This window comes from Mucor mucedo, assembly GCF_025094135.1.
Source record: "Mucor mucedo strain NRRL 3635 chromosome Unknown EV154scaffold_7, whole genome shotgun sequence".
Taxonomy (NCBI): Eukaryota; Fungi; Mucoromycota; class Mucoromycetes; order Mucorales; family Mucoraceae; genus Mucor; species Mucor mucedo.
The window spans coordinates 25,675-50,784 of NW_026252291.1; the positions used below are offsets into that span (position 1 = coordinate 25,675).

Sequence of the window (25,110 nt, forward strand, 5' to 3'; positions counted from 1 at the left end):
ATAAAAGAAAGTGTTCTAAACTAACAACTCGCGATATATCCTGACGCGATTTGTTTATTTAAGGTAGGCGTATATTTAAAGGGGTTTAATGTGTAAATCTATTGATCGGACATTTCCTGAGATATTCGAGTTTCTTTATACAGAGAGCTGGAGAAAATCCCTAATAAAAAAAAAATGACTTTCCTCAATTAGCCCCGCTTCACGACGTATACTGTCAAGGGGCATGTGAGTTAGAATTAATAAAGGAATGTTTAATTGCATGCATTATGTTTCTAATGCCCATTGTCCAGATAGTAGTCTACCGCTTGTTTTAAATCGATGTAAGTAAGATAAACTGGATCAATGCACTTGACTTTTGTTTCAGCTGATCCTATATTTTTCTCTGACTGTCTGTTGTCATTTGACAATAGTAAATTTTTTTCGTCATGATATCCACACAAACGTATTGAATGGTATGATAATATTTATGTCAATTTATCTGTTTCACCCTTAATTAGTTTTTCTTTTGCAATTATGTAATTATTGTGTACGAGAAAGAGAGAGAGAGAGAAAAGGCATTGGCAAAATAGAAAACCGAATTTTCCAGAACGTTTATTAATAAAAATGCATCACCAATATGACCCCCTTCAACAAAACCGTGTTGATCATAGATACACACTATCTACCTTTACAAAACTCTGCACTTTTTGTAAGACGTACGAAACATAATGTATAAAGAAAATCTAAATGGGAGGTATATGTATTAGAGAGTGCTTGTGTGTCCTGTTTGAATAGGTTTTATATAGAATATCAAAAAGTAGCCGGCGTTACAACTCGTTTTGGTAACAGTCTATCTAAGCTTTTCGAAGAAGAAGAAAAAAAGGGTCATAATACGCCCTTTTTTTGTTCATGAGGTCGTTATTGTAGTATCTATCGTGATCTTTAAGTTACTGAAAGAACGTTATCTGCGGAATTCTATGTTAATACCACCGACAAACTTTAACAAATGTTATTTTTTCCAGAATACAGTAATTTAAGGATAAGTGATTTGTATGCGCCATCGTATTCCAAATACTTTGACGCGGAGTTCAAGATGGGAATAGAGCAAATGTTTAATTTAAGAATCCTACATCACATTTGTGTAAATCCTCCCTTTGCCCCGTCCTCTCCGCAACTACAACGTTAAATATACGTTTGAAGCAAGGATAAATAATTGACTAGTTACTCAAGTTGACTAACCCTGTTGATAGTAATATCTCCATCTGGCAATTCTACATTGGTTGATCCCTTGAGCTAAAAACGCAAAAAAAAAAAAAAAAAAAAAAAAGTACAGAAGAGATATGCAAATACAAGGGATCTAAATGAGAAATCCTTTGATTAGTTTCATTTCAAGTTTGAACAGCCAAAAATAAAAATAGCCATGCAAACGATTTCGATAGTATCTGTGTTGTAGCATAATAAACGTGTTTGAATACATTATAACAATTTCGATCAAAACTGTAAGGGCTACAAGAAAAGATGATTATATTAAAACGTGGTGGCGTAATGATACCGAACAAAAAGAAGGGGTAGCCAATTATTACAGAGAGACTTATGCATTTGGCGCTTGCGTTTGGCGATCCCATATTTGATAATCTAACCCTAATCCGCCCCTTTCTTTTTTTTTTCTTTGAAACTGTAACTGGGAGTTCACTTATTTACAATAGTAGTTAGCTTCAAATAGCCACCCTCTAATCTAAAAGCAATGTTGCTAAATTGGCTTCATTATCTGCGTCTAATAATTATCATAGGGAGGGTGAGCGGCTTTTTAAATGCACATAATGCAGCACACAAACTTGCCCTTCAGATCCAATTTTGGGGCGCGGCATGATCCCAACCTTTCTCTCAGGGACAATTATCTTTATACCAGCCATCAAACCCCCTTCAGTAAAGCATTTGAATTAAAAAAAGGATTGCTTCTGAGAGCTTTCTCAAACATAATATGAATGGGGATCAAGGGAAACGGTATGTTCACAAACGACGCAACCATTCCTACAGTCATTGGGGGAGGCGTATTTTGACCTGAGACTGAGTACGCCATGACAGGCCTTCATCAGCAATGTTTATCAGGTACAACTTTTTCAAGCCAACAATGCTATTAGGACAATCAGATGCCTTTTTTTGGGTAGTAATAGTTTTTTTTTATTATGCATTTTCATGACAAAAAAGTTCAGAATTTATTAATGTTTATTTTATAAAAAACAAATAATTTAGAACTTCATGTTGTGAGGGAATTGACCCTTTTGGAGGCCAAAGGTTTGGACAAGGTATTGACGGAGGAAAGGAGTCTTAGCAACAACTTCGAGAAGGGCCTTATCAACAACCTTTTGGTCAGCAGCCTTGGAAGCAGGGAAAGCAGCCTTCTTCTACAAGATCATTTTTGATAAAAATGTCAGTTTCCCGTTCTAATAAAACTCTGCCAGCTAGAAATACAAATTTAAAATCTTACCTCAGCACCTTCAAGGAAGGCCTTATCAGTCTTGGCAGACTTCTTGAAGTAAGCATCGTTAATCTTCTCATCAAGCTACAGAAAGAAAAAAAAGGGTGAGAAATTTAGTCTAATGATCTTTAACTGTTAGATGGACATACCTTGACAGCAGAGATATCAATCTTGGTGGAGGTGGCGATAACGTAGGCTTGGTTGACACGTCTCAAGGGGACACCGTTGATCTTGAAGGGACCAGTGACGAGGAGGAGACCGGAATCGAGTTGCTTCAAGACAACAACACGCTTACCGCTATAACGACCAGCTAAAAGAATGGCAACGGTACCGGGGGTGATGGTAGAACGGAGACCAGTCTTCTTGGCAGTCTTACGACCGAGCTTGGGTTGGGGAACATCCTCAGCGGGGTAGAAACGAGAAGCCTTTTGAGCGGGAACAGTACGCTTGGCACCGTTCTTACCACCCTTAACTTCAACAGTCTTGTCAGTGGCAGCAGCCTTAGGGGCAGCGGCAACAGCGACGTGCTTACGCTTGTAGGCAGCCTTCTTGGCGTAGGCAGCGGAACGAGAGTAGCGAGATACGCCGGGAGCAATGAAGCTATTTCTAGGTGCGTGCGACATTTGTAGCTAATAATAAAAAGAGATTAACAAAACACGTTTAATACTGCAACTTGGCTTTTCTCTCCCCCGGATATATAAACCCAACCCCAACCCCCAATATAATGATAGATGAGTGAGTATGAACTGTTAAAAATAGTGTGGTGTTTCCAATCAAGCTTAGAATAGGTGAAGTTTTGAAAGAGAAAAAAACTGAATAATTCTACTTTAAAGCTGAGGATCGTGTAATTTTTTGTTGCTATAGTTCAGGTTACTGCTAGTTGTGTGCGTGTTGACTAATGTTGTTTGGGCTGTTGATTTTGAATTTCGTCAATGAGAACAAAAAGAAGGAAAAAAAAAAGAGTCTTACAGCCGGGTCGGGTACGCAAGTTGGAAGACTAAAAAATTGTACATCCATCCATCATACACATCCATCTATCATTCTATCTATCCCTCTCTTCACTCATGCCTTTTCGCTATTATATTACCTTTGGCTATAACGAAAAAGAGGGTGTTCTATCATTCATGGTGGATTGAATTATATGCCCTCTTGGAGTCCGGCCGCAGCTCAATTGAGTTTCAATTTACCTTGAGTGGGCCAGCGGATTTTTTTTTTCTGTTGGGCCCAATCCCCCCTCTCCGGCGAAAAACGTGACTGCACTTGCCGAACCAGCCAGCCAACCAAAAAAATAATGAAAAAACTGGTTTGCCTTATTGCATAACGAAAACCAATATGGATAGTGCTATTAATGTTGTGCTTTGGGAAAAATCCTCATTACCCATACTCGCTGATGCTTGGATAGACGATAAGCAAACAGAAGACTTGAACTTGCTGGAAGAATTTGAGTCTAAACTTCATTGGCAATTGAGAAAAGAAAAGGCTAAACAAACACAAAAGTTGGAATGGAAGCCAAATCCTACGAAGCTTTAAATTAACTTTTTTTTTTAATAAACCTATTTCATTTAAGCTCTCTCTCGTTATGAAACACCCAGCGCTTAATTGATTATTTTAACGCGAATTTCCAAAGTCTATTGACTATGGATGACCTCCCCCAGCTTGCATATAAATCTATGAAGCCAGCAACTACTTTGCTACTGCAATGACCTGTTCCATATCGTCATTGTAAAGCAGTCACCATAGAAAGATCACTTTTAAATTTGCAGGATAAAGGAACTAAGAAAGAAAGGGGACTGCATGACCATATTAAACCTAGAAGCATCGGACTAACCAAGGGGGAGAAAAAATAGTCTAAAGGAGAGGGTCTTCATGTCAAACTATAACGATAGTTGAAGCTATGTGAACTATAATAGGGCAACAAGAGTACTGTAACGGCTACTGCTAATAAACAATGATAAACTATTTCGGAATACACATTGTCCGAAGTAGATACCCGCCATCCTCAAGTTTTACAGCGCATAACCAAGGAGGATATTAAAAAAAAAGGCAAGATACATGATAGGAGTTGGGTGGGTGATTTCCATCAAGGAGGGCCTATTCCGAACCTCTATAAATACATGAACTCGAATTTGTTCAAAACAAAAATATCATCTCTTTTACATACTTTTCTCTCTTATCATCATTATGAAGTCTAGCCTTTTCTACACTATTGTTCTCGCAAGCGTTGCTGCTGTCTGTGCTGCTCCTGCTAGCATGTCTGATATGAACCCTTCAAATGGTCCTCAAAGCATACAAGTGGTTGCCATGGAGCAAGGAGCTTCAACTACTGTTAGACCAAACTCTGTCACTAGTCAGACATCCATGGACAATCAAAGCTCTATGGCCAACCAAGGAACTTCTGTCAGCACTAGTTCTACACCCATGGTCAAGACAGCTAGTCAAACATCCGATCTTCCTGATGAAGGTTATGTTACCTTCCTTATTACTTCACCTACCAAATCCGACACTCTCGTCAAGGGCACTACGTAAGTTTTTATATATACTAATATACATACTGCACCCATTCTCACATTTTTCTTTTTAAAGTACTACTATTCGTAAATGCATACAAAAAAAAACACATACTAATTTGTAAATACTAATTAATGTTTTTAACAGAATGGATCAATGGTGTTGAGGGACCTTTTACTATCAATGTCCTTACAGGTAAATCTGCTGCATCTATGCAAAGAACCAGTGTCTCTTTGAAAGCAGATGGATCCACCGGATCTTTGGATTGGACCGTAAGTCATTTATGCTAAAAAGATTGACAAACATGATAGTAATTAAACTTTTTTTTAATATAGGTTGATAAGCGTCTTCCCGCTGGTACTTATTCATTCCAATTTGTTTATACCTCCAATGGTCAAAGGTGAGTCATTTTATACAAAAAATTTGTTTAGATACATGATGATTAAACTCTTTCTTTCTGAGTAGACAAGTCACTTACTCTGATCAATTCCAAATTGCCAATGCTTAAACTATATTTGTTTCCCAATCTATCTACTATTTTTTTTTTAATAAAACAAGGTTATGCAAATCCATGTATGAAACGCATAATTACATAAAAACCCCTCTACTTTTTATTTTTTGCCACTCCTTGTTTAAAGCATGGCTATCTTCGATCCGTGCGCGCTACACTAAAACTGCATGTCCTTTAAAATTTCAGCTATTTAAAAGGCTCAATACCGCGGCCTATTAAAAAAAATTGTCGTAGATACTATCTAGGCTATTTAACATGATAATAGACGCATGTCGTTTTTGACCAAGATGTAAAAGTTCTTGTTATGTACTAGCTTCTATTAAAACAATTGATAATGATAAGAAATATGTTTTAGACCATGGTTGCTTCTCTGTATAAGCTTGTCACAGAGATCCCTGTTATCACATACTCATCGCACGGCGTTCACGGAGGAAGAGGGTGTCTGGGGAATGGAAAACCCTTTGCCTTTCCTTTCCTCCCCTTCTATCTTCTTCTCCGTAAACGCCAGTGAGCTATTTGCAATTAAATAGTCTTTATAGAGTTCTGAAAAGATAAGAGAAGGTTATGTTTAGACATCTTATTTTCGGACGTAATCCCAACTTGAGAATCATATTACGATAGTACTAGACCTCTCATATGAGCAATCTAACATTTAAATGTTTCTGTTTTGCTAAAGAGGCAGTAAAACATAACGGGGCGTTTTGCAAGGAAGCATTAGATAGTGCTGGTATCAAGTATCTACAAAAAGGAGATACACCCATTGGTCCAAGTCTCAATATAACTCTATATAAAGACGTTCCCGGGAGGAGGGGAGTGGCAACAGTTTTCAGGCTGAAAAAAAAAGATATTGCAACGGCAACTAAACAACTCCCAATCTACTACTCGTAATCACTAATAATATACACAGGTTCTAGAACAAGTATTTTTATTTTATTTTTTTGGGGGCGTTAAATAATCTTTCTTGTCTTGACATTTTTTGGGGGTTTGTAAAAGGAGAAAGCATCCCTTTCTTTCAACAAAGAGATCAGGTTGCTATTTTTGAATGCCTTTTTTTTAGGCCTGCACGGCATAATGTTAAAACAACTTTTTTTATTAATAAGATCATGCTCACAAACACATGTTCAAAAGAATGTATAGCTTCTTATTGTATCAATGCATAATGTTTTTTTAGAAGGTTGCTATGTTACCACTGTTCCTGTTTGTATAGAAACACGTGTACTTTTCAATCTTGAATGAGAGACTAGAAATCTTGGCGTATGTCAAAACATCACAAGTGAAATGCAGTAACTTCTTTTGTTACACAAAGAGCTAGATCTGTTTATCTGCAGAATTGGTACGCTCTTTTTTAAAAGTGCCAGTGTAATCGGTGATTGAGTTATGTGTGTGTGGGGGAGTATATCTAGATTAGCAAGCTGAAAATAAAAGACTTCCAAGCTATAAATACACTCTTTTAAGCCGTTTTACTTTATTTAGAATGATGAGTGTGTTTCCGTGGCTTTACTCGTGCAGTGACTCGTTTTCATTTGAAACAAAAAGAGTTTTCTACTTGAATCTCAGGTTTTTATATGCCGGTTTTCATAAACTTGTTATCTTTTTTTTTTGAAAAATGTCATTTACTGTTGCAGATTTAAAACCGAGAATCGTTCAAAATATCGATGCACTCGAGTATCCTGCAGCCTATACTTTTTGTCAAAAGGCCTTAGAACTTGAGCCTCATAATGCTGAAATGCTGGAAATGACAGGTCAAGTGGAATTAGAACTTGAGCAATTTGAATTAGCTAGAAAGGTAAAACAGTAAAATAATTGCCCTCTCGAAAGAGTGATGTTGACTTTTCGTCATAGCATTTATTGGAATCAGTGCAAATAGCACCTGAGGCCAGCTACAGTAAATACATGTATTTGGGACAATTATCTGTCGAGAAAGAAGCTATCAGTCACTTTCAAAAGGGTGTCGATTTGATGGTAAAAGAACGCAACGGTTTAGCTGCTGATTCAGAGGAAGCCAAGATTTTAGCCACCAAAATTTCCAGTGCCTTGTGTTCGATGACCGAGATTTATTTAACGGATTGCTGGTAAACGTAAACGGGCAGACCCCTTAACTATTGATTGATGAAAACTTATACTTTTTTTTTTTTTTTTTTTTTTTTTTTTTTTTTCTTTTTTTTTTTAGTTTTGAGCCTGAAGCGGAAACAAAATGCGAAGAGTTCTTACAACAAGCACAACAAGTGGATCCCGAAAACCCTGAAGTATATCAATTACTAGCATCTGTGAGATTAAGTCAGCAACGCAACGAAGAAGCAGCATCAGCATTAAATAAAAGTATGGAGTTATGGATTCATAAAGAGGCAGGTGATGCCAGGATACCTATCTATGATACAAGATTGGCTTTGGTCAAATTACTCCTTGAACTGGGCATGTTTGAACATGCTTTTACGGTTTTGGAAAACTTGCAAAAGGAAGACGATGAAGTTGTGGATTTATGGTACCTTTATGGCTGGACCTACTATTGTTTAGGCGATGATGAGGAGAGATCACAAGAGGAAAAGTTTGCATTGTGGGCTGACGCAAGGGACTGTTTAGAAACAGCTGTCAAGGTAAGACATTTTTGTGCTTATAGTTTTTTTTTTGTAAGGGGTTCTTTAAGCTAACAGTATGATTAAAACCAAATGTAAAAAAAAAAAAAAATAGTTGTATAAATTAATTGGATCTGACGATGATGCCATGTTTGAACATGCTAACGAACTTATTTCAACAATTAATGAAATCGTACCTGCTTCTGTTGAAGAGCCTGAGGAGGAAATCGACGAGAATTTCGAAATTGTCTCTGACGATGAAGATGCTATGGAAGAGTAAATGTATAAAAAAATAAAATATAAAAAAATTAGAAGACTTGTACAATGACAACGAGAAAAACTACGTGTGTGTGTGTGTGTGTGTGTGTGTGTGAAATGTAATTTGATTATATTAAAAACTTATGCACAAGAAAGTAACAGTGTTATTATTACATTTTCAAGACCCTTTAATAGAAACTCCTGAAGGGGAATTGCACTTATGATCCAGTTTTACTGTAATTTGCTAAATAATAAGATAGAGTACTTCTAGTGTTGGGATAACCTCTCCCATAATGCATGGTGTCACGGACAGCTCGCTCGCTCTTCTTTTTTTTTTTTTTTACTCTTTGGCGAGTTTTATTTTTAATAGATGTCCTATTAATAATATTTATTTATATCCTATTCTTTTTTAAACTTATCATCATATTACTTTTCGAAAGAATGTTATTTAGTAGACGGGATAAAGACTTTCAATTATACATTCCTTCGGCCACACGCACACTACAGGCACAGGCACATCACACAACAATAAAAAGACAAATTAAAGGAAAATTTGATTTATGTCCTTTGCCCTTACATTACCAAAGGGGGAAATAAAATTAGGGTTTTTTCTTTTTATTATTTATTTCTTGCCTGTTTTCCAATTTCTGATGCTGTCAAATAAAACAAAATTACCCAAACTTGGTTATAACATATTTAACCTAAATACAAAGTTGTCCCTGCTCACATATAAAATAAACCGTTTCAATTCTTTTCTCTCTCTTTTCTTACTTATACACAACACTTCTAAATACCTAAAATTAACAATGAAGAGTAAGTCCCTTTCTTTTTTTTTTTTTTTTGGATGTGTGTGTGTAAACTAACCTGTGAAATAGTCGCTGATATGCTTAACCCGACTGTCATTAGTCAACTCTCTTCTCCTCCACTGTCACCTCAGCATGAACAAGTGGACTATTATCACAACAATAATAAAAGACTGAGTACAAGTAGTGCCAGTAGTAACGGAAGCAACGGAAGCAACAATAATGGCAAACCTCGAAGCCGTTTCTCCAACGTAGAAGATGCAATTATATGTGAAGGTGTTGCAAGAGGCTTGACATGGGGTCAGATTTCTGGTCAATTGCCACATCGAAAGCGTGCAACGTGTTTCAACCGATACCGTACACTTCAAGGTATCCGTAAATCTCGTAAAAGATCTATGCCGGACATGCGATCTCCACCTATTACCCCACCTAATTCTTGGTTACCTTCACCCACCAAAGAAGCACGTCATCATCATCGTCATTCATATCATTACCATAGCAACCCCGTCTTGGTTGCTCCATTACCAACAAGGCTTCCGTTACCTTTTTCATATGCAGACCGTATCCATTAATTTATTTATATACGCCCTATTTTCTCTCTTATTTATTATTATACATATACCTTTTCTTTTTTTTTTCTATTTATGCCCCTCATTTTTCATATCATCGTCATTCTTTCCTAATAGCATAACCATCATCATCATCATCTTCATCATCATAAAGGATTACAATATCCTTTAAAGCTCCTCTTTATTTCTCTCTTCATCCCCCCCCCCCCTCCTCTTACCCCTTATTTTCATCACGCACTCCTTTCATTCCAGCTCCTCTTTTTTTTTTCTTTTACCCCTTCTGCATCCACATAAAATTATTTTTTATGCCTTTTACCAATAAAAAAAAAATATTAAAAAAAAAAATTCATTTAAAATAAAACATTTTAATCTTGCTTGGGAAGGGACTGAGCCATGATGATACCACCATCAACAATATCTCCACTTTGATAGATACAGACAACAACACTCGAAGTAATGACAATCAAGAGAACAGCTGTCCAGAACAACAATTGGAAATCAGCCACGGAATTGATATATTGACACGATTCACCAACAAAAGCAGATGATTTGCATTGACAGCTGAAACACTCTCCCCCTACGGATGTGCACTGACCATTTCCACTGCAGTGACTGGTGCCATTATTACAATCAGAAGCAGACTTGTAACAGACATCATTGGCTTGGAGCATGGTAGAAGCGACTCCACGGCGTAACTTTTGTTGCTTGACGGCTGGTGTCAAGATAAAGGCAGAAACACTACCGCTGTGTAATTGTTGGAAGTTTGGTATAACGAACTTTTCAAAAAGATCTCTCAAAATGAGGCTGGCTTCCTTGTATTGCTCGGAGGCAACACCATATTCATTAGCAATGGTCTTTTAAAAATGTAAGTTTAAAAAAACCACTAGCTTGTATACATCATTCGCCTTACCTCTAAAGCATTAATTTCAATCACTCTCATATCAAATGGCTCGTACTTTCTACCATTAGCAAAAGTCTCTCTGACATCTTCAACCTCACCGACAAACTTTACATCAGCTGCTTTTGTCTTGTCAAAGAGCTCAACGTTTAATTGGGAGAAATCATTCTTGAAATATTCAAATGATTCATCGACCAAAAGAGAAGAAACGGGAATGATTTCCTCACCTTGTCTAATCTCCGTCTAAAATATACAAAAAAAAATAACGCGTTTCATGTATTTTAGTTGCTATGAAACGATAAACTAGTTTTATATATCGTACCTTTCCATCCTTGTAAGTGGTGACAGTAACATCATCTGTATTCATTTGGTCAAATGTGGCTTCTGCAAAAGAGGCATATTCTTGACTTTCATCATCCGAAACAAAAAAGGATGGATCATGAGCAGGAAGGATATCTATCCAAGTAAACATAAAAAAAAAAAATCAGGCACAGGAATCTCTCTCTCACAAAAATGTGTTTTTACCTTGAGGCGAGTTGACACCAGAGATAATGACCATCATGTTGGCGTTTATCTTTTTCTTGAACAAGTCATTGTCAAAAGTGGGCAAATGAGAACCAATGTCTTGCTCATCTTGTAACATGAGTGCAGGATGACTAGCACTGGTATCCATCAAATCTGAATAAAACATAGAAAAGGCATTGAAAGACACCTCGGGTGTATTCTCAACAGATTGAGCTTGACTGGAAATCAAATGAACAGAAGAACGAGCTACAAGTAGTTACAAAACGCGATTAGTATCTCCCTCCTCTTTCCATGTATTGTTTCTCTAGCTCTCATTTACCGAAAACGCTAGATACTAAAGTCGCGACAACAGCGGTCAAGGATAATATCTTCATGTGAATTAAGAAATTGTGTAAAGATTAAAAAAGAGTCTTTTTGTTTTTTTTTATTTACTTTTTTTTTTCGAGAGGCGAGCTAAAAAAAATATATAAAAATAGTGACGTCTTGTTTATACGATATAATCAAATACACAGTTAGATAGGATTTACTTTGGAATGGGTATTGAATAAAGTGCTAAAGAGTTTTCTCATTTTACTATGAGATGGTATGCGTGGCATTGGTTTTGTTAGGAAAGAATCTTGAGGTATTGTACTGTAACACAGTTGGCAAACCAGGTCAGTTTCATAAGCGACTTTTGGCCAACCGGTTTGAGAGGTCTGACACATTTCACAATCAAAGGTTATTTGCAAGGTATCGACATTCCATTTTTCATGGGCGTATAATTCACCATCGCCATATTCAAAGCAGGCCAATAGAAAGGTCTTTTGCCAGACCTGATCCATATCTAATAGCTGATTATTACTATGGGGTGTGTGACAATTGATTTTTTCGCGTAAATAAATAGCGGATTCTAATACAAGCTGGGCCTGATAGCTGTCAAATTCGGACCAGAAATCACATCCTTTTTGTAGGTAGTCTAATTGCTGTGTAGATGAGAGGAGCGTGTCTTTTGAGCCTCTTCTTTGATGATGCACCCTATCTTGTTCAGAGTATTGTGCAGACACTGTTTTTGAAATCAAGCGTAAATGATCCCGACACTTTTCCAAGGCCTGTCGTGATTCGGAGACTTGTTGTTCTGCATCCGAGTACTTGTTTCGTGCTTTGATGTATCGTTTTTTCGATTGAGCGGATAAGATGGGGACAGAGGCCACTAATGAATATTCCTGCTCACGCTTCTTCTTCTTTTCTCGGTAATTCTCTGCTATCAGACGAATCGACTGTAATTCTTGCTCTACTTGAACTTGCCGTCGTTCCAATTCCTTTTGCTGTGATCCAATCTTTGCTAATCCTTGATCTAGACTTTGTTCTCGCTCATCTAATTGATGGATGAATTGCTCCAGTGATTTCTGCTGAATTTCGTATTGAATACGGATTCGTTCCACTGTGAGTATAAACTCTCTGATCATTGCTCGTCGTTGTTCCACGGTATCAATCACTTGCTGTAACAATCGTTTTTGAATTCCCGTTTTCTTTTTGGTTACACTGTAGCCTACAATTTCTTCTGCTTTTTCAATATTTACAATCATTGAAACTTAAACAACAGAAGGAAAACAAGCTTTTTTATTTATACGGATATTTTTTTTTGGTTTTTTCACTGTTTACTATAGTAGCACACGCCCCCTTTTTTTTCATTTAAACTTTGGTGGTTCAAAATTCAATCCCGAGAATAGGTCCTTTTTTAAGAAAACGTCACAAAAAAAAGGGAGCATGTGAGTCACTATGTGACAGTAATCTCTTTATCAGTTCCTTTTTTCTTTCTTGAATACACTATCTTTTCTTCCCCTATTTTATACAACATAGATGACCCAATATTCTGCTTTTTTTTATGGCTCACTCATGTCAAAGGTCGTACTTTCAAGAGGTAAAAAAGAAGAAATATTTTTTATTCAAAAAAGCTTAATTTTTTTTTTAGTTTTATGCGGAACTAAAGTTTCTCAGCATGATGAAAGTCTTAAAATGAATTCTGTAAAGCTTGTGCCTGCCACTTTGAAGGTTTCAGTTACAATTTGATAGAAATAATTTGTTTAACATTGGACTAAAAGGATTCAGATTAAATAGGGGTATACAAGATCATCGTTAAAAGGCGAAGAATACCCTGCCATCACTCAGACTGAGGGTCAAGGCAAAGTAGAAGGTGTCCTTGCACAAGGTCTCACAGAGACAGATATCAAAGCCCTTGATATATTTGAAGGCGATGTAGGTTTTATATCATTCTAATTGTATATTCTTTTCTTATAATTTATTATTAGTGGTATCAACGCATCCCGGTTCAAGTAACATCCGATGAAAATGGTACCACATTTGACACCAACGTTTATCTTTATGTGGGGGACATGCAGCTACTTACCGGAACTGACTGGAGTTTCCAGCAGTTTCTGGAATCCGGCAAAGAGCAAAAATGGTTAGATGATCGCTGTGATTTTTTTGACGTTGATAACTTTCATCATGCCTCTTAAATTATATTTTGGCCGAGAATTAGGGATCGTAGTACTGACTGAGAAAATCAAGTTAATCATGTCAATAAATAAAAAAGATCTTCTTGAGTGGGTGACCAATACGGGTCATCCAGCCCAGAAAAAGTCACTTAAATATGACCAGCGGTTTACATCATTTGATTGACAATGAGGAATGCTGCAAGTATGTACATTGGAGCTGGTGTCGTGTTTTCAGTGTTACACGAAACACTCAAGCAAATCATGCATACCTTTTTTTTTTTAAAAAAAAACGTCATATCCGTAAAACATACTTTAGTTATCATTAGTACCATTAAAATATGTGGTCTCGTATGCCTTTTTCTTATTTTTGATTATCTGGAGCCTTACCATTATTGCAATTTGTGACACTATAAAATAATTCATAAATTCACAAAAATCTTTACGCTAGGCATTCCAAAAGTTTTCAAAGTTTAACAAAAAAAAATAGTGTCCGCCGGTTTAGAAAGCAATACTAAACTTCAGTATAAATTCTGAGAGTTCGCTATCTTTTTTAGAAATACTTTTTGTAAGGTATGTTAGGAGTGATGTCAAATTATACCGTCTTTTCTAGACATAAAGATAAAAAAAAAAAGAATCAGAGCATCGTTTATTCGTTGTCGTTATCGACTAGCATGTCAGTTGGCTCTGTAAATGTCGACTGGTCAGGTATACTAATCAATTCGAATTCAAGGCGACACAAGTTGGACTCTATAAGCGTAAGATTGTGTGCCTTTTTTATCTCTTTAGGTATAAAGTTATCTATAGGCCAGTTTTTGACCACCAAACATTTGTTATTTTTAGTAAAGGTTCCTATATCTTCCACCCTGACCATTTTTTTCCAAGGTACTACAGCGTGAGTAGTCCCACATTGGTCATCTACTCCATATACAAGATTAGACAATTGATTCCAAAACGTTTCGGCGTTTTAATCTTACAGATCAGCTTCTTTATGGATTCCTTGACAGCAGCAATCCTTTTACTATGTACCAAGGATGCAGCAACAATACGGGCTAAGGATAAGGTAAATTCACATTTATAATCACTTCCTTTGATTTTTTCTTGTCTTATTGATGTGAAATACCTTTTTTAGCATTGAAACCGGGATTTAGATTTTGCTTAATTTCCTTTCTCCATTTTTTTAAATCCATCTTTTCCACGTTCTCTGCATAATAGAAAAAAAATCAAGAAATGTTTTTTTTCAAGGATGAGGTATACTTTTACCTCCAACAGCAATCGCTTTCCAGGGCCTATTTCTCCCGAAACCCATAGCACTTTCTGTCCCGTCGTAAGCGTTCATGATTGCAAGGAATTTCTTGAGTGTTGATTTCATCCGGGCGAGAATTAAGTCAGTATTTTTGGAAGTTTGGACTTCACTGCCATTATTCATTTCTTGAACCGTAGTCGCAAGTGTTTCGTGCTCGCCTTCAGTCAGATTTTTATATCGTTTAAACAAAATCTGGGATGCCAAAGGGACAGCAGGGACTTCTTCAGTAGTGTTCTTGAGAATCTTTGTCTTCTCTTGCTGACAAAAGGCGTTGTATGCGTTAATATTACGAGGCTTTTCAATAACAGGAACGGCTGAAACGTCGTGTCTGGCTATAGCAGCTCTATTTTCGTCCAAACTGGCATCGTCGTTTTCAACTCTGCTTGCATCCAACAATTCCAAGTTGGCCAATCTACACTGTTCTGATTTCAAGAGAATTTCATTGTGAATGTGCGTTTCAAAGGTGGGATTTGTCATTATATATTTTTTTTTGTTTCAGCATAAAAAAAGCAAGAATTTACACGTTTCCGGTCCAGTAATTATTTTCTACTGTGCACAGAAAATGTCCAAAATTAACAAGTGCAGTTATTAAAATAATCATTGCTTTTTTTATCAGATTAAACAGAATAAAACCGGCTGTTGTTACCAATAGAGCTACATTGAAGGGGAAAAGTAACGAGTAAAGAGAGGCATTATAGTAGTGAAAAGGATGCATTGATGCTCCTGTTAATCATCAGGTTCGATTAGAGTTAACAGTCACTTTAAACCTTTCTACATATACCTTCTGGTGTATTAAAGCAGCTACAGATAATTGTACAAAGACATAGATACGAGAATCTTAGAGGTTAACATCCCGGTGACCGTATAGTTTATACTTACACATACTAGTTCAAATTGACCAATTTTAACAGCAAAACTATTAGTAGATTGTCATATTTGAGGACAATACTTTGTTTACTGATTGCTTGTAACAGACACATTTTAAGAAAGTGTCCATCTAAATGAACCACAAACAAAGAGTCCATCTGGTTTCAAAGAGACATGTGCACATGATTTTTCCAAGATAGCGTCTTGACAGGTTTTTATTGTAGTTTTCTTTATTTGTATGAGCCCAATACATTAAAATAATATAAATATCATGTAATAAACTTGACTTTTTTTTTTTTATCAAATCATATCAACTCCAAGCATGAATAACTACAGACAGCCAATGCCACATCCTCCTTACCCTCCTCAACCTCGTCCTCAGCGCTAAATCTGGAAGGAAACCTGATCACAATAAGCAATAAAATAAAATTTATCTTATCAATTACAGTGCTTTTTATATTTGCGTTCAAACTTGTTGAGATGTATAATATGAACATTGTGGTTGCTTGTATTACTTTATTAAGCTGTACGATGCCTATAAAACGCCCTTTATTATTGGCTACTACAGAATCATTGACTTAAAATCTAGAACGTCTAGACCTACAGAAATGGAAGCTTGGTGTAATTTATAGCTGAATTCATTACGGATGCAGATGATAACTGATTCATTGCAAATATTTCCATCTTAAGTAAAGGCTCAAACATTATGTGTGATTGTATAACTGATTATCTCATACTGACATAACTCAGCTCTTGTTTATCAGTTAATAAATAAAACTTGTTTGCACACTCTTTTCCTTTTTTCCTCTTTCTCTCTCTCTCTTTATACAACCTTCAAACTTAATAATGGTATCTGGGTGAATTGGGCCTATTGATGACACTTAAAGGATCTATCGATCAAGTCCAAACTAGTCAATTTTCAAGTTATTAAAACCTAATTCAAACGGGCAGAAACCAGGCCTGTTTGAATCCGATGCCGCAAGAAGTCTTGGCGTTAGGATAAATATGTGTAGAAATTGGTCTAATCAAAGTTTCTTTTTTAAACAGTCTCTGGTACTTGAAATGGGAAAGCAACTCGGAATCATCTTGGATTAAAAAATTATAAACACTTTTTTATTTTTTTATTTGAACAGGTTGTCTAGATACCTTTCCTTCCAAATTGATTGTACCATTTTACAGTGTCAATTATAGCTGCTTGCGGGATGTTATGATTTTTAAAAATTTCATGAATTTGCTCATTTTTTTATCTGCCACTTCGTAACATTCATCTAAGTTTGATACGTGACAGATTCAATAATAATCTTCGTCATTCGGTACCCGTAAATTCCATAATTTGAAATCTTCTACATGCGCTATAAGGACTACTTGTGGAATCACAGTACGTTATAATTCCAAAGGAGACAATATTTAATCTGGAGTACCAAGCAACTGTTCTAAAGTCTAGCATCATAAAAAAATCCAGAAATTAATACAAGTAAGAAGACACTTTAAGGAAGTGGATGTTGTAGAAGGGCTCTTAATTAATAATATTACTCATTATTCTTTTGGTCATTTCCCACCCACAATATAAGACTAGTTAACATAAAAATTGTTCATTTTATTAAAACGACATGAGCTTTGATTTATTGTTGTTTGTTCATCAAATCAAGCTGTTCAATATATACAATATATCTGGCCTATTGTTCTTATACCACACTATCAAATCACAAGCAAGCAACGTCTTTGTCTTTTCATTTTCCAAATTGAAAGGCCAGTCAACCAAACAATTGATTATCTCCATCTTCATGATAATCACCATTTTGACATCTCTTTCAATTTGCTTGGGAAGTACAAAAACTTCTCTTTTAAACCTGATGGCAGCCTGATGGTTCAAATACTTGGCTTTGTTGATTGTTGCAACCAAAAGTTGGTCGTAAGGATCCGTGGGTAACAGCTTTTGTTCAAGATTCATAATTAAAATAGAAAGAAGTGGCAACGTCTTTGGTTTGTTTTTTCTTCTTTTCTTTTTTTTAATGATAAACGCAGTACCAAATTTTATTGATAAATTATTTCTTTATCATGTATCATGTCATTTAAAAGATCAGGACGTTCATGTGCTATCCATTTCAATAGCTCACGAGTAACGATTGTTTTGGCTCCTGTATCAGGAACTATAGCTCCTACTAATTCTATAAGCTGAGCTGTTTTTTGGAAAAGTTTAGGATAATTAGCAATAATATTCCTAGGTACGTGGTATGCTGTATTTGGTGGCTTTAACAAATTTCGAATTTTACGTTGAAGTAGTGAGAAAAAATTGTTGTATACCTCTTGAGCCGATAGCTGTTCTATTGTCATTGTAAGTACATAACAAAAGAAAGAAAAGAAAAAGCAGGTTTTATTCTTTTTCGAATTAACCTCGTCAATTTTTTAAATCACTGTCAAATATTGAATTTTATTTTGGGCTTTAAGCGTTAGATCCAGACACAATCTGACTGTTTCTTAGTTTTTCCGATGTGTTTAATAAATGCAAATGATTAGAGTGGTAAAAGAGAAGAAGCTTGTAACCTCCTTTAAAACACAATTATGATGAATCGACTTAGGTATGGTTATGTCACAATGAAACGTACACATTTCTTTTACATGATTAAACATAAAGTTAAAACTTTGCTATACGAAGCCATTAAGTTGAATGTATAAAACGATAATAAAAAGCGAAAAAAATCCATAATAATATATAAAGAATTTGAACTGATATCATCAAACTCCATTATTATTATTTTGTCTAAGGAAAGAGGTCGGTGTGTAGAGTTTAGCCTTCTTCAGCGTATCATCAATCACAAGGGTTTTGAAGTGATGAGTAAGCGTCGCAATGAAGCATAGTTACCTAGAAGTGATATTAAGGGTCCTTGTAATAAACTTTTAACTCGACATTAGTACTTATTTTCACGGATAAGACCTAATATTTTAAAGTATATATGAGGTAATATGCAGAAATATATTTGTATTTCCCTGTGTGCTTTTGTGCGGTATTTTTGGTAATAGTTGAATATGACTTAGATCTTTGATCGTGCAATTTATAAGTGTTTCGTGTCATAACACGCACTTTCTTTAAATATTGGTTTTTTCTGCCAAAGTTTATAAAGCATATTGCGTGCAACGTTACTCCTAAAATATTGCTCTGTTGGAGAAAAACGACTACGTGAGTATCCAACTGCATTGCGGTTACACACGCATTGACGTCGAATAAAAAAAGGTAGCCAATCAACACGTTTAAAGATGAGCAATATGTCATCCCATTTCCTCTTTTGTTTTGGTTCACTACACTTTTTTTCCATTTATTTTACAAGTGTGACAGTAACGCATGAATTTATTTAGATTAACCAGCAATGTACAATTCATGGTATGAATACAGCCTTTAGTGTGCGTATGTGTGTGGAGAAGGAGAGAGATGGGATGAGGGTAGATCGGTCGGAGTCTTAATATCGCATCTGTTTTTAGATGATGAGGAATTCATGTAGACTAAACAGCAAAACAATCGTTCGAAATCCTTTACTGTTTAAAACCATTTACACCATGTCAGGCAAGTCATATTCTTTAAGGGATTACAAAAAGGACAAGTTCTAACCATTCTTGTCGTCTCACAGATTACTCCAAAGAAAGAAGCGTAGCTATTCAAGCTGTCTTGAGTGCTAGTAAAGTGTGTCAATCTGTATTCCAACACTTGGTAGCCAACGAGACATTAACCAAGGATGACAAGTCTCCCGTCACAGGTACATTTCTCTCTCTAGAAAAAATAATGTGTGTTTTTTATATTCATTATACAATAAATAGTTGCCGATTTCTCTGCTCAAGCGATTGTCAACACTTGTCTCAAGGAACACTTCCCTGCTGATCCCATTGTAGGAGAGGAAGATTCCAAAGATTTACTAGGCGATGCCGGAAAGATCTTGAGAGAAAAGGTTGTTTCCTTGACCAATGGTGTTTTGAGCGAATCGGAAAAGCTGTCTGAACAACAAGTAAATACGACTGTATACACACAAGGATAAATTACTGACACAAAGACGCATATAGATTTTAGATGCTATTGATCGTGGTAATTATGGAGGTGGAGCTCATGGTCGTCATTGGGCTTTAGATCCTATTGATGGTACCAAGGGATTCTTGCGTGGAGGACAATATGCTGTTTGTTTAGCATTGATTGTGGATGGTATTGTTCAAGTAGGTGTGGTTGGATGTCCCAATTTACCCGTAGATCACAACAAACCCGAGGGAGAAAGAGGAGCATTGTTTATTGCTGTCCGTGGTCATGGTGCCTTCCAACGCACATTCACCGAAGCAACCGAATCACCTATTCACTTTGCAGATATTTCATCTACCGCCGAGGCAACATTCTGTGAATCTGTTGAAGCAGGACATTCTTCTCATGGCGATGCTGTGGAAATTGCCAAGGCATTGGGTATCACGCGTGAATCCGTGCGTATGGATAGTCAAGCTAAATATTGTTCCATCTCCAGAGGTGACGCAGATATTTACTTGCGTCTTCCTACCAGTAAAACTTATGTCGAAAAGATTTGGGTAAAAGAAGGAAACAATAGGAACTCATAGAAGACTTATATATATATAATTTTTTATAATAGGATCATGCATCCGGAAATGTCCTTGTGAGTGAGGCAGGAGGAAGAGTTACAGATATTTATGGTAAACCTCTTGATTTTTCTATTGGACGAACATTAGAAAAGAACAAGGGCGTGATTGCTTCTAAAGCTAGTATCCATGACGACGTCTTGAAGGCAGTTCAGACCGTCTTGGGCATCTAAAAAAGAAAAGGTTATCGCATGTGATAAATATAGAGAGATCCCCCCCTTACCCATGTTCAAATTAAATCGGTTCTTCAAATAAAAAGTTCAAGCCTCTTTTTACTTTTTACCTCATTAGGACAATTACTCGAATCTTTTTTTAGTCTTCTTTTATATCTATATTTTTTCCACAGTTCTTTTTGAAACTAAAATCAGAAGAGAGATTTTCTTCTAAACAAAGGTTTAACCCAACTTATATTACAAGCAAAAAAAACTTTTTTTAATTGAAAAAAGAAAATTAACAGATCAATGGTAAATAGTTTTAAATTAGGCCCTAAAGGAAAAAAAAAAAACATTAAACCCATTTTTTAAACAAAAAAAAAGACATGAGTTCAAACATTCCAGGCTCGCCTCATCCTTACTTTGATGAAAAAGCTGGAGAAAGAGAGACTCGCATTAGAACACTATTTGAGGAACTAGATTGTAAAAAGAGAGGCTATTTGGATGCAGAAGCTATTCTCGGAGGCTTTCTAAAGTTGACTCATTTACCTGCTCATACGCGTTACGTTACAGACCTGCTCGCCAAATGTGATACTGCACATGATGGGATTATAGACTATCAAGAATTCAGAACCTACGTATTGGATAAAGAAAAAGACCTTTGGCAACTCTTTGCGGAAATCAACAAATCCGGTGACGATTATCGATTACACCCCAATGATCTAGAAAACGCTTTGAAAGCAGCTGGTATACATGTCACCAATGACGATATAGCAAAATTTATGCAGGTCATCGATGTTGGTTAGTATTTTTTTTTTTTGTATTGTATATATCAGGGAGATGTTTAATAATTTTATGTACAAAGAGGGTAATGGTTATATTGATTTCCAGGATTGGAGAGACTTTTTACTGGTAAGTACACAGAGATACTAGGGGGAAAATAAGATGGTAATTCTAAAAAAAAAAAATCATCAATGCAGTTATTACCACGCGAAACGACGATTTTAGAGATATATCAATATTACCAAACTTCAACCCAACTCACCCATGATGCAGAAGTTGTTATTCCCCACACAGACGAAACAGCCAATAACGCCTATAAATATTTAGCAGCTGGTGGCATGGCAGGTGCTGTTTCAAGAACATGTACAGCACCCTTTGATAGACTGAAAGTATACCTCATTACACAAACCACTGCATTTTCAAAACATACAACCACAGCAGCCACAAATAGTGCACCTGTGAAACCTCAATCCGCCATCCTCACAGGTTTAAAGAATATCTATCACCAAGGTGGATTTCGTGCCTTCTTTGTCGGTAATGGTTTAAACGTTATTAAAATTGTGCCTGAATCCGCCATCAAATTTTACGTCTTTGAAACAACCAAATCCATTTTAGCCGAATTAACCCATTCAGAAGATAAAAACGCGATTCCTGTAGGTGCAAGATTCATTGCTGGTGGTGTCGCTGGTCTTTGTGCTCAATTTTGTATTTATCCCGTCGAGACTTTAAAGACTCGGATCATGTCTTCCATGATCATTGAATCTAATAACGGTAAAGTCAAAGGAGCAGGTCATGATGCTGCTTTTAAAGCCAAACAGAAAAACTTGATTGCCAATACCGCAAGATCCATGTATAGAGCAGGTGGATTAAGAGGTTTTTGGCCCGGTTTGACCGTAAGTTTAATGGGTGTGTTTCCTTACCAAGCGTTGGATATGGGTATCTACGAGACTTTAAAAGTCACCTATCTTCAGTACATGAACAGCCAAAAGGATGAAAACGGAAAAGGAAAATCGCCCAACGTACTTGTACTCTGGGCTTGTGGTATGGTGAGTGGTTCCATTGGTGCCAGTAGTGTATATCCGTTAAACATGATCAGAACAAGGTTAGTATTTTCTCACTCACATGTATGAATGATCACTCAAATGAATTGCTATAGGTTACAAGCACAAGGAACACTAGCACATCCATATAGATATACCTCTGCATGGGATGCCGCGAAAAAGACCTTGCGTGCTGATGGTATAGGCGGATTTTACAAAGGTTTGGGCCCTACACTTTTCAAAGTAGTGCCTTCTGTTAGTATTAGTTACGCTGTGTACGAGTTTAGTAAAAGATCCTTGGGTATCTCTTAGATTTTTCTTTTTCCCCCTTTTTTTTTCTTTTTTTAAAAAACCCTTAATTATATTATCTTAGATTTACTGTAAATAAAATTACAACCTTTTTTTTTTATTTTTTATTTTTAATTAGCAGCTTGTCATGCGTGTATTGACATTAAGACATGGCGAACGTGTGTTGGTAAGTGCAAGACCACGTGATCTCTGACGTAGCCAAAGGGGATTGAAAGTCCGCCCCATCATGGCCCTGTTGAGGGCGGGGTGCGGGGGATGTTATTTTTTATTTTTTTTAGTCTGGGTGGGCCCGTAAGTAAAAATTTAATTCCATCCTCCCTTCTCCCTTTTTTTTTCTTAACAGAACAGACAAAAAATTAAAAAAATGGCTTCCTCCGTCCGTGCTGCTGCTATCAATTGGTCCAAGTTGAGTGTCACTCTTCCCCAAGAAACTGTTGTTTCTCTTTTAGCTTTCCGTAAGCGTAATGAAGAAGTTAAGCGTGTTCTTGCCGAATTAAAGGATCAAACCACCACCGTCGATTTCGCTCATTACCGTAAGGCTCTTAAGAACCAAGGTATCGTCGACCAAGCCGAGAAGGCCATCAGCGGTTTCAAGCCCGTTGCCTACAACTTGGATGCTCAACTCTCCGCCATTGACCAATTCGAAGCCAAGGCTGTAAGTAGTGGGGCCTGTGTTTTTATATAAGGGGATAAAGAGAGAAAGAAAGAGAAAAATAGAGCATGAGAGAGACTTTTCTTTAAAAAAATAAGCGTGTAACAGAAATTTAACGCTTTTTTTTTTTGTAATTGATAGGTCTCCAAGGCTCAAAAGACTGTTCAACAAATCGAACTCGAGCTCAAGGATCTTCACGCTACCCTCAGCAACATTGAAGGTTCTCGTCCTATTGAACAACTTACCGTACGTATCACACGCATTTTATTTTGCATATAAAAGAAAAAGTTAACTGACATTTATAAATAGGTCGATGATATTGTCGTTGCTAAGCCCGAGATCACCAAGAACATTGAAGAGAGCCTCAAGAAGGGTAACTTCTCTATTCCTGGTTATAAGGAGAAGTTCGGTGATATTTCTTACTTCTAAATCACCATTTACGCCATCCTACTACTTTTTGAAACCGTCTTTTTTTTTATAAACATATACGATTAAAACCTATCCCAAACATATAAGAAACTATTTGTTTGTCACAATTTATGTAATCTCGTATGATCGTCTTTACGAAACTCTTTCGTTTTTTGTAAGGGAGCTGGAAAAAAAAAGATTTTTTGGTTTCATATCCACTCTATATAAAAATAGTCTTCTTTTTTTTTTTACTCAGCTACAATAATTCCCCTTCTCTTTCACTCTTTTTTCCCTTTTTTCTAGTATAATATGGATCACACGCTAGCATCTTCTTTGGCAGGTTACCTGTCAATTTTATGTTGGCTCATTGTTTTCACACCGTAAATATACACACGCTTTGATGGCTTGTTTGCGCGAATTAACCGCCCATTCTATTCTTATTTTAGGCAATTGTTGGAAAACTATAAACGCAAAAGTGGCGATGGTCTGTCCATGACCTTTTTGGTCATTTGGTTAGCAGGCGATGTCTTTAATCTTTTAGGTGTCATTATGCAAGATCTGCTGGTTACCATGGTAAACTCACAATTTTCCACATGTCAACTCATCATTAATAATCTCTGAAAAGTTTGTTCTGGCACTTTATTACACAGTGGCAGATATGGCCTTGATTTGGCAGGTCATTTACTATCAGCGTCAACAAAAGCCTATTGAGGAAGAAGTCTTTCCTGGAGAAAGCAGTGTGTTAATTGGACCTTCTTCGTTACCCACCTATGATACCACTACGATAAGTAGTGCAACCAACAAGAAGACCAGTCAAGCTAAAAAGACGAGATTATTTAATTGGACATCAGCCATTGCAATTGTTTTAGTGACAGTCATTTCGTGTTACACATATTACAATGCTCATTGGAAGCACAACCATCACAATGATGATGATACAAATCGATTGAACTGGCTTCCTCAGACGATGGGATGGACCAGTGCTGCTCTTTATGTTGGTAGTCGTATCCCTCAAATTTTGAAGAATTATAAACATAAAAGCACAGAAGGTTTGAGTTTTGGCATGTTCATCTGTGCAGTTTTAGGCAACGTCTTGTTTACCTCGGTAAGTTTTATTTTTGGAAACACAACATTTTTTTTTTAATTTATTCCTTATTTGTTTGTTTGAATGGGTCAGTCTATTTTCTTGAAATCAACAGAAAAGAGTTACATCCTGATGAATCTCTCTTGGATCATTGGAAGTACAGGCACTTTAATTTTTGACTTTATTGTAAGTACACGCCCTACCTTGTGTTATTTTAGAGTATTCAACCTTTTCTTTTTCTCTTTAATATAGATCTTTCTGCAGTTCTTTGTGTATGAAAAAGAGATTGAAAAATAATACCCCCAATCACTA

General features: G+C 36.4%; 12 protein-coding genes across 12 annotated transcripts; 8 read left to right on the plus strand and 4 right to left on the minus strand.

Moving 5' to 3' along the window:
• Positions 1-2,228: 2,228 nt before the first annotated feature.
• EV154DRAFT_558689 (ribosomal protein L6e-domain-containing protein) lies at positions 2,229-3,081 on the minus strand (the record flags this gene model as incomplete). The annotated part of the gene is made up of 3 exons (XM_051605504.1): positions 2,229-2,384; positions 2,468-2,542; positions 2,608-3,081. The coding sequence occupies 3 exons, from the start codon at positions 3,079-3,081 to the stop codon at positions 2,229-2,231; spliced, it is 705 nt and encodes a 234-aa protein (XP_051462410.1).
• A 1,404-nt stretch (positions 3,082-4,485) lies between these two features.
• EV154DRAFT_493132 (uncharacterized protein) lies at positions 4,486-5,524 on the plus strand. The gene is made up of 5 exons (XM_051599766.1): positions 4,486-4,980; positions 5,042-5,052; positions 5,114-5,238; positions 5,302-5,366; positions 5,432-5,524. The coding sequence occupies exons 1-5, from the start codon at positions 4,640-4,642 to the stop codon at positions 5,472-5,474; spliced, it is 585 nt and encodes a 194-aa protein (XP_051462411.1). The 5' UTR covers positions 4,486-4,639; the 3' UTR covers positions 5,475-5,524.
• A 1,456-nt stretch (positions 5,525-6,980) lies between these two features.
• Positions 6,981-8,383, plus strand: EV154DRAFT_598623 (uncharacterized protein). Its single transcript, XM_051607057.1, has 4 exons — positions 6,981-7,263; positions 7,320-7,549; positions 7,648-8,071; positions 8,166-8,383. The coding sequence occupies exons 1-4, from the start codon at positions 7,084-7,086 to the stop codon at positions 8,328-8,330; spliced, it is 999 nt and encodes a 332-aa protein (XP_051462412.1). The 5' UTR covers positions 6,981-7,083; the 3' UTR covers positions 8,331-8,383.
• Positions 8,384-8,915: 532 nt separating this feature from the next.
• On the plus strand, positions 8,916-9,693 carry EV154DRAFT_493138 (uncharacterized protein). The gene is made up of 2 exons (XM_051599767.1): positions 8,916-9,102; positions 9,173-9,693. Exon 2 carries the CDS (start codon positions 9,192-9,194, stop codon positions 9,681-9,683), a length of 492 nt encoding a protein of 163 aa, XP_051462413.1. The 5' UTR covers positions 8,916-9,102; positions 9,173-9,191; the 3' UTR covers positions 9,684-9,693.
• Positions 9,694-10,045: 352 nt separating this feature from the next.
• On the minus strand, positions 10,046-11,269 carry EV154DRAFT_535819 (uncharacterized protein; the record flags this gene model as incomplete). The annotated part of the gene is made up of 4 exons (XM_051604094.1): positions 10,046-10,534; positions 10,591-10,821; positions 10,901-11,034; positions 11,104-11,269. 4 exons carry the CDS (start codon positions 11,267-11,269, stop codon positions 10,046-10,048), a joined length of 1,020 nt encoding a protein of 339 aa, XP_051462414.1.
• Positions 11,270-11,615: 346 nt separating this feature from the next.
• On the minus strand, positions 11,616-12,548 carry EV154DRAFT_412071 (uncharacterized protein; the record flags this gene model as incomplete). The annotated part of the gene is made up of 1 exon (XM_051595492.1): positions 11,616-12,548. One exon carries the CDS (start codon positions 12,546-12,548, stop codon positions 11,616-11,618), a length of 933 nt encoding a protein of 310 aa, XP_051462415.1.
• A 336-nt stretch (positions 12,549-12,884) lies between these two features.
• EV154DRAFT_493140 (uncharacterized protein) lies at positions 12,885-13,867 on the plus strand. Its single transcript, XM_051599768.1, has 4 exons — positions 12,885-13,003; positions 13,055-13,134; positions 13,201-13,338; positions 13,392-13,867. Exons 1-4 carry the CDS (start codon positions 12,943-12,945, stop codon positions 13,596-13,598), a joined length of 486 nt encoding a protein of 161 aa, XP_051462416.1. The 5' UTR covers positions 12,885-12,942; the 3' UTR covers positions 13,599-13,867.
• A 246-nt stretch (positions 13,868-14,113) lies between these two features.
• Positions 14,114-15,759, minus strand: EV154DRAFT_493141 (uncharacterized protein). Its single transcript, XM_051599769.1, has 4 exons — positions 14,838-15,759; positions 14,698-14,778; positions 14,552-14,626; positions 14,114-14,492 (listed from the first exon to the last, which is right to left on the minus strand). The coding sequence occupies exons 1-4, from the start codon at positions 15,355-15,357 to the stop codon at positions 14,224-14,226; spliced, it is 945 nt and encodes a 314-aa protein (XP_051462417.1). The 5' UTR covers positions 15,358-15,759; the 3' UTR covers positions 14,114-14,223.
• A 3,219-nt stretch (positions 15,760-18,978) lies between these two features.
• On the plus strand, positions 18,979-20,664 carry EV154DRAFT_493146 (3',5'-bisphosphate nucleotidase). The gene is made up of 5 exons (XM_051599770.1): positions 18,979-19,306; positions 19,371-19,496; positions 19,558-19,742; positions 19,798-20,301; positions 20,364-20,664. The coding sequence occupies exons 1-5, from the start codon at positions 19,225-19,227 to the stop codon at positions 20,541-20,543; spliced, it is 1,077 nt and encodes a 358-aa protein (XP_051462418.1). The 5' UTR covers positions 18,979-19,224; the 3' UTR covers positions 20,544-20,664.
• EV154DRAFT_493148 (mitochondrial carrier domain-containing protein) lies at positions 20,657-22,761 on the plus strand. Its single transcript, XM_051599771.1, has 5 exons — positions 20,657-20,763; positions 20,843-21,323; positions 21,388-21,434; positions 21,503-22,407; positions 22,462-22,761. The coding sequence occupies exons 2-5, from the start codon at positions 20,909-20,911 to the stop codon at positions 22,655-22,657; spliced, it is 1,563 nt and encodes a 520-aa protein (XP_051462419.1). The 5' UTR covers positions 20,657-20,763; positions 20,843-20,908; the 3' UTR covers positions 22,658-22,761.
• Positions 22,748-23,964, plus strand: EV154DRAFT_493155 (uncharacterized protein). The gene is made up of 3 exons (XM_051599772.1): positions 22,748-23,309; positions 23,448-23,552; positions 23,616-23,964. Exons 1-3 carry the CDS (start codon positions 23,019-23,021, stop codon positions 23,733-23,735), a joined length of 516 nt encoding a protein of 171 aa, XP_051462420.1. The 5' UTR covers positions 22,748-23,018; the 3' UTR covers positions 23,736-23,964.
• On the plus strand, positions 23,879-25,110 carry EV154DRAFT_278122 (PQ loop repeat-domain-containing protein). Its single transcript, XM_051594733.1, has 5 exons — positions 23,879-24,094; positions 24,161-24,287; positions 24,340-24,819; positions 24,892-24,984; positions 25,051-25,110. Exons 1-5 carry the CDS (start codon positions 24,024-24,026, stop codon positions 25,093-25,095), a joined length of 816 nt encoding a protein of 271 aa, XP_051462421.1. The 5' UTR covers positions 23,879-24,023; the 3' UTR covers positions 25,096-25,110.

Bases quoted from the DNA above. Each gene is read 5' to 3' on its own strand.
- EV154DRAFT_493132 (XM_051599766.1), top strand. From the start codon at position 4,640: ATGAAGTCTAGCCTTTTCTACACTATTGTTCTCGCAAGCGTTGCTGCT. The intron at 5,239-5,301 runs GTAAGTCATTTA...TTTTTAATATAG, and splicing joins CCGGATCTTTGGATTGGACC to GTTGATAAGCGTCTTCCCGC. The intron at 5,367-5,431 runs GTGAGTCATTTT...CTTTCTGAGTAG, and splicing joins TATACCTCCAATGGTCAAAG to ACAAGTCACTTACTCTGATC.
- EV154DRAFT_598623 (XM_051607057.1), top strand. From the start codon at position 7,084: ATGTCATTTACTGTTGCAGATTTAAAACCGAGAATCGTTCAAAATATC. The intron at 7,264-7,319 runs GTAAAACAGTAA...TTTTCGTCATAG, and splicing joins AATTTGAATTAGCTAGAAAG to CATTTATTGGAATCAGTGCA. The intron at 8,072-8,165 runs GTAAGACATTTT...AAAAAAAAATAG, and splicing joins GTTTAGAAACAGCTGTCAAG to TTGTATAAATTAATTGGATC.
- EV154DRAFT_493138 (XM_051599767.1), top strand. From the start codon at position 9,192: ATGCTTAACCCGACTGTCATTAGTCAACTCTCTTCTCCTCCACTGTCA.
- EV154DRAFT_493140 (XM_051599768.1), top strand. From the start codon at position 12,943: ATGACCCAATATTCTGCTTTTTTTTATGGCTCACTCATGTCAAAGGTC. The intron at 13,004-13,054 runs GTAAAAAAGAAG...TTTTTTTTTTAG, and splicing joins AAAGGTCGTACTTTCAAGAG to TTTTATGCGGAACTAAAGTT. The intron at 13,339-13,391 runs GTAGGTTTTATA...ATTTATTATTAG, and splicing joins TTGATATATTTGAAGGCGAT to TGGTATCAACGCATCCCGGT.
- EV154DRAFT_493141 (XM_051599769.1), bottom strand. From the start codon at position 15,357: ATGACAAATCCCACCTTTGAAACGCACATTCACAATGAAATTCTCTTG. The intron at 14,627-14,697 runs GTATTTCACATC...CCTTATCCTTAG, and splicing joins CGGTTTCAATGCTAAAAAAG to CCCGTATTGTTGCTGCATCC. The intron at 14,493-14,551 runs GTAAGATTAAAA...TATATGGAGTAG, and splicing joins ATCCATAAAGAAGCTGATCT to ATGACCAATGTGGGACTACT.
- EV154DRAFT_493146 (XM_051599770.1), top strand. From the start codon at position 19,225: ATGATGAGGAATTCATGTAGACTAAACAGCAAAACAATCGTTCGAAAT. The intron at 19,497-19,557 runs GTACATTTCTCT...TACAATAAATAG, and splicing joins TGACAAGTCTCCCGTCACAG to TTGCCGATTTCTCTGCTCAA. The intron at 19,743-19,797 runs GTAAATACGACT...AGACGCATATAG, and splicing joins AAAAGCTGTCTGAACAACAA to ATTTTAGATGCTATTGATCG.
- EV154DRAFT_493148 (XM_051599771.1), top strand. From the start codon at position 20,909: ATGAGTTCAAACATTCCAGGCTCGCCTCATCCTTACTTTGATGAAAAA. The intron at 21,324-21,387 runs GTTAGTATTTTT...TTATGTACAAAG, and splicing joins TATGCAGGTCATCGATGTTG to AGGGTAATGGTTATATTGAT. The intron at 21,435-21,502 runs GTAAGTACACAG...TCATCAATGCAG, and splicing joins ATTGGAGAGACTTTTTACTG to TTATTACCACGCGAAACGAC.
- EV154DRAFT_493155 (XM_051599772.1), top strand. From the start codon at position 23,019: ATGGCTTCCTCCGTCCGTGCTGCTGCTATCAATTGGTCCAAGTTGAGT. The intron at 23,310-23,447 runs GTAAGTAGTGGG...TGTAATTGATAG, and splicing joins ACCAATTCGAAGCCAAGGCT to GTCTCCAAGGCTCAAAAGAC. The intron at 23,553-23,615 runs GTACGTATCACA...ATTTATAAATAG, and splicing joins GTCCTATTGAACAACTTACC to GTCGATGATATTGTCGTTGC.
- EV154DRAFT_278122 (XM_051594733.1), top strand. From the start codon at position 24,024: ATGGATCACACGCTAGCATCTTCTTTGGCAGGTTACCTGTCAATTTTA. The intron at 24,095-24,160 runs GTAAATATACAC...TTCTTATTTTAG, and splicing joins TGGCTCATTGTTTTCACACC to GCAATTGTTGGAAAACTATA. The intron at 24,288-24,339 runs GTAAACTCACAA...ATCTCTGAAAAG, and splicing joins AAGATCTGCTGGTTACCATG to TTTGTTCTGGCACTTTATTA.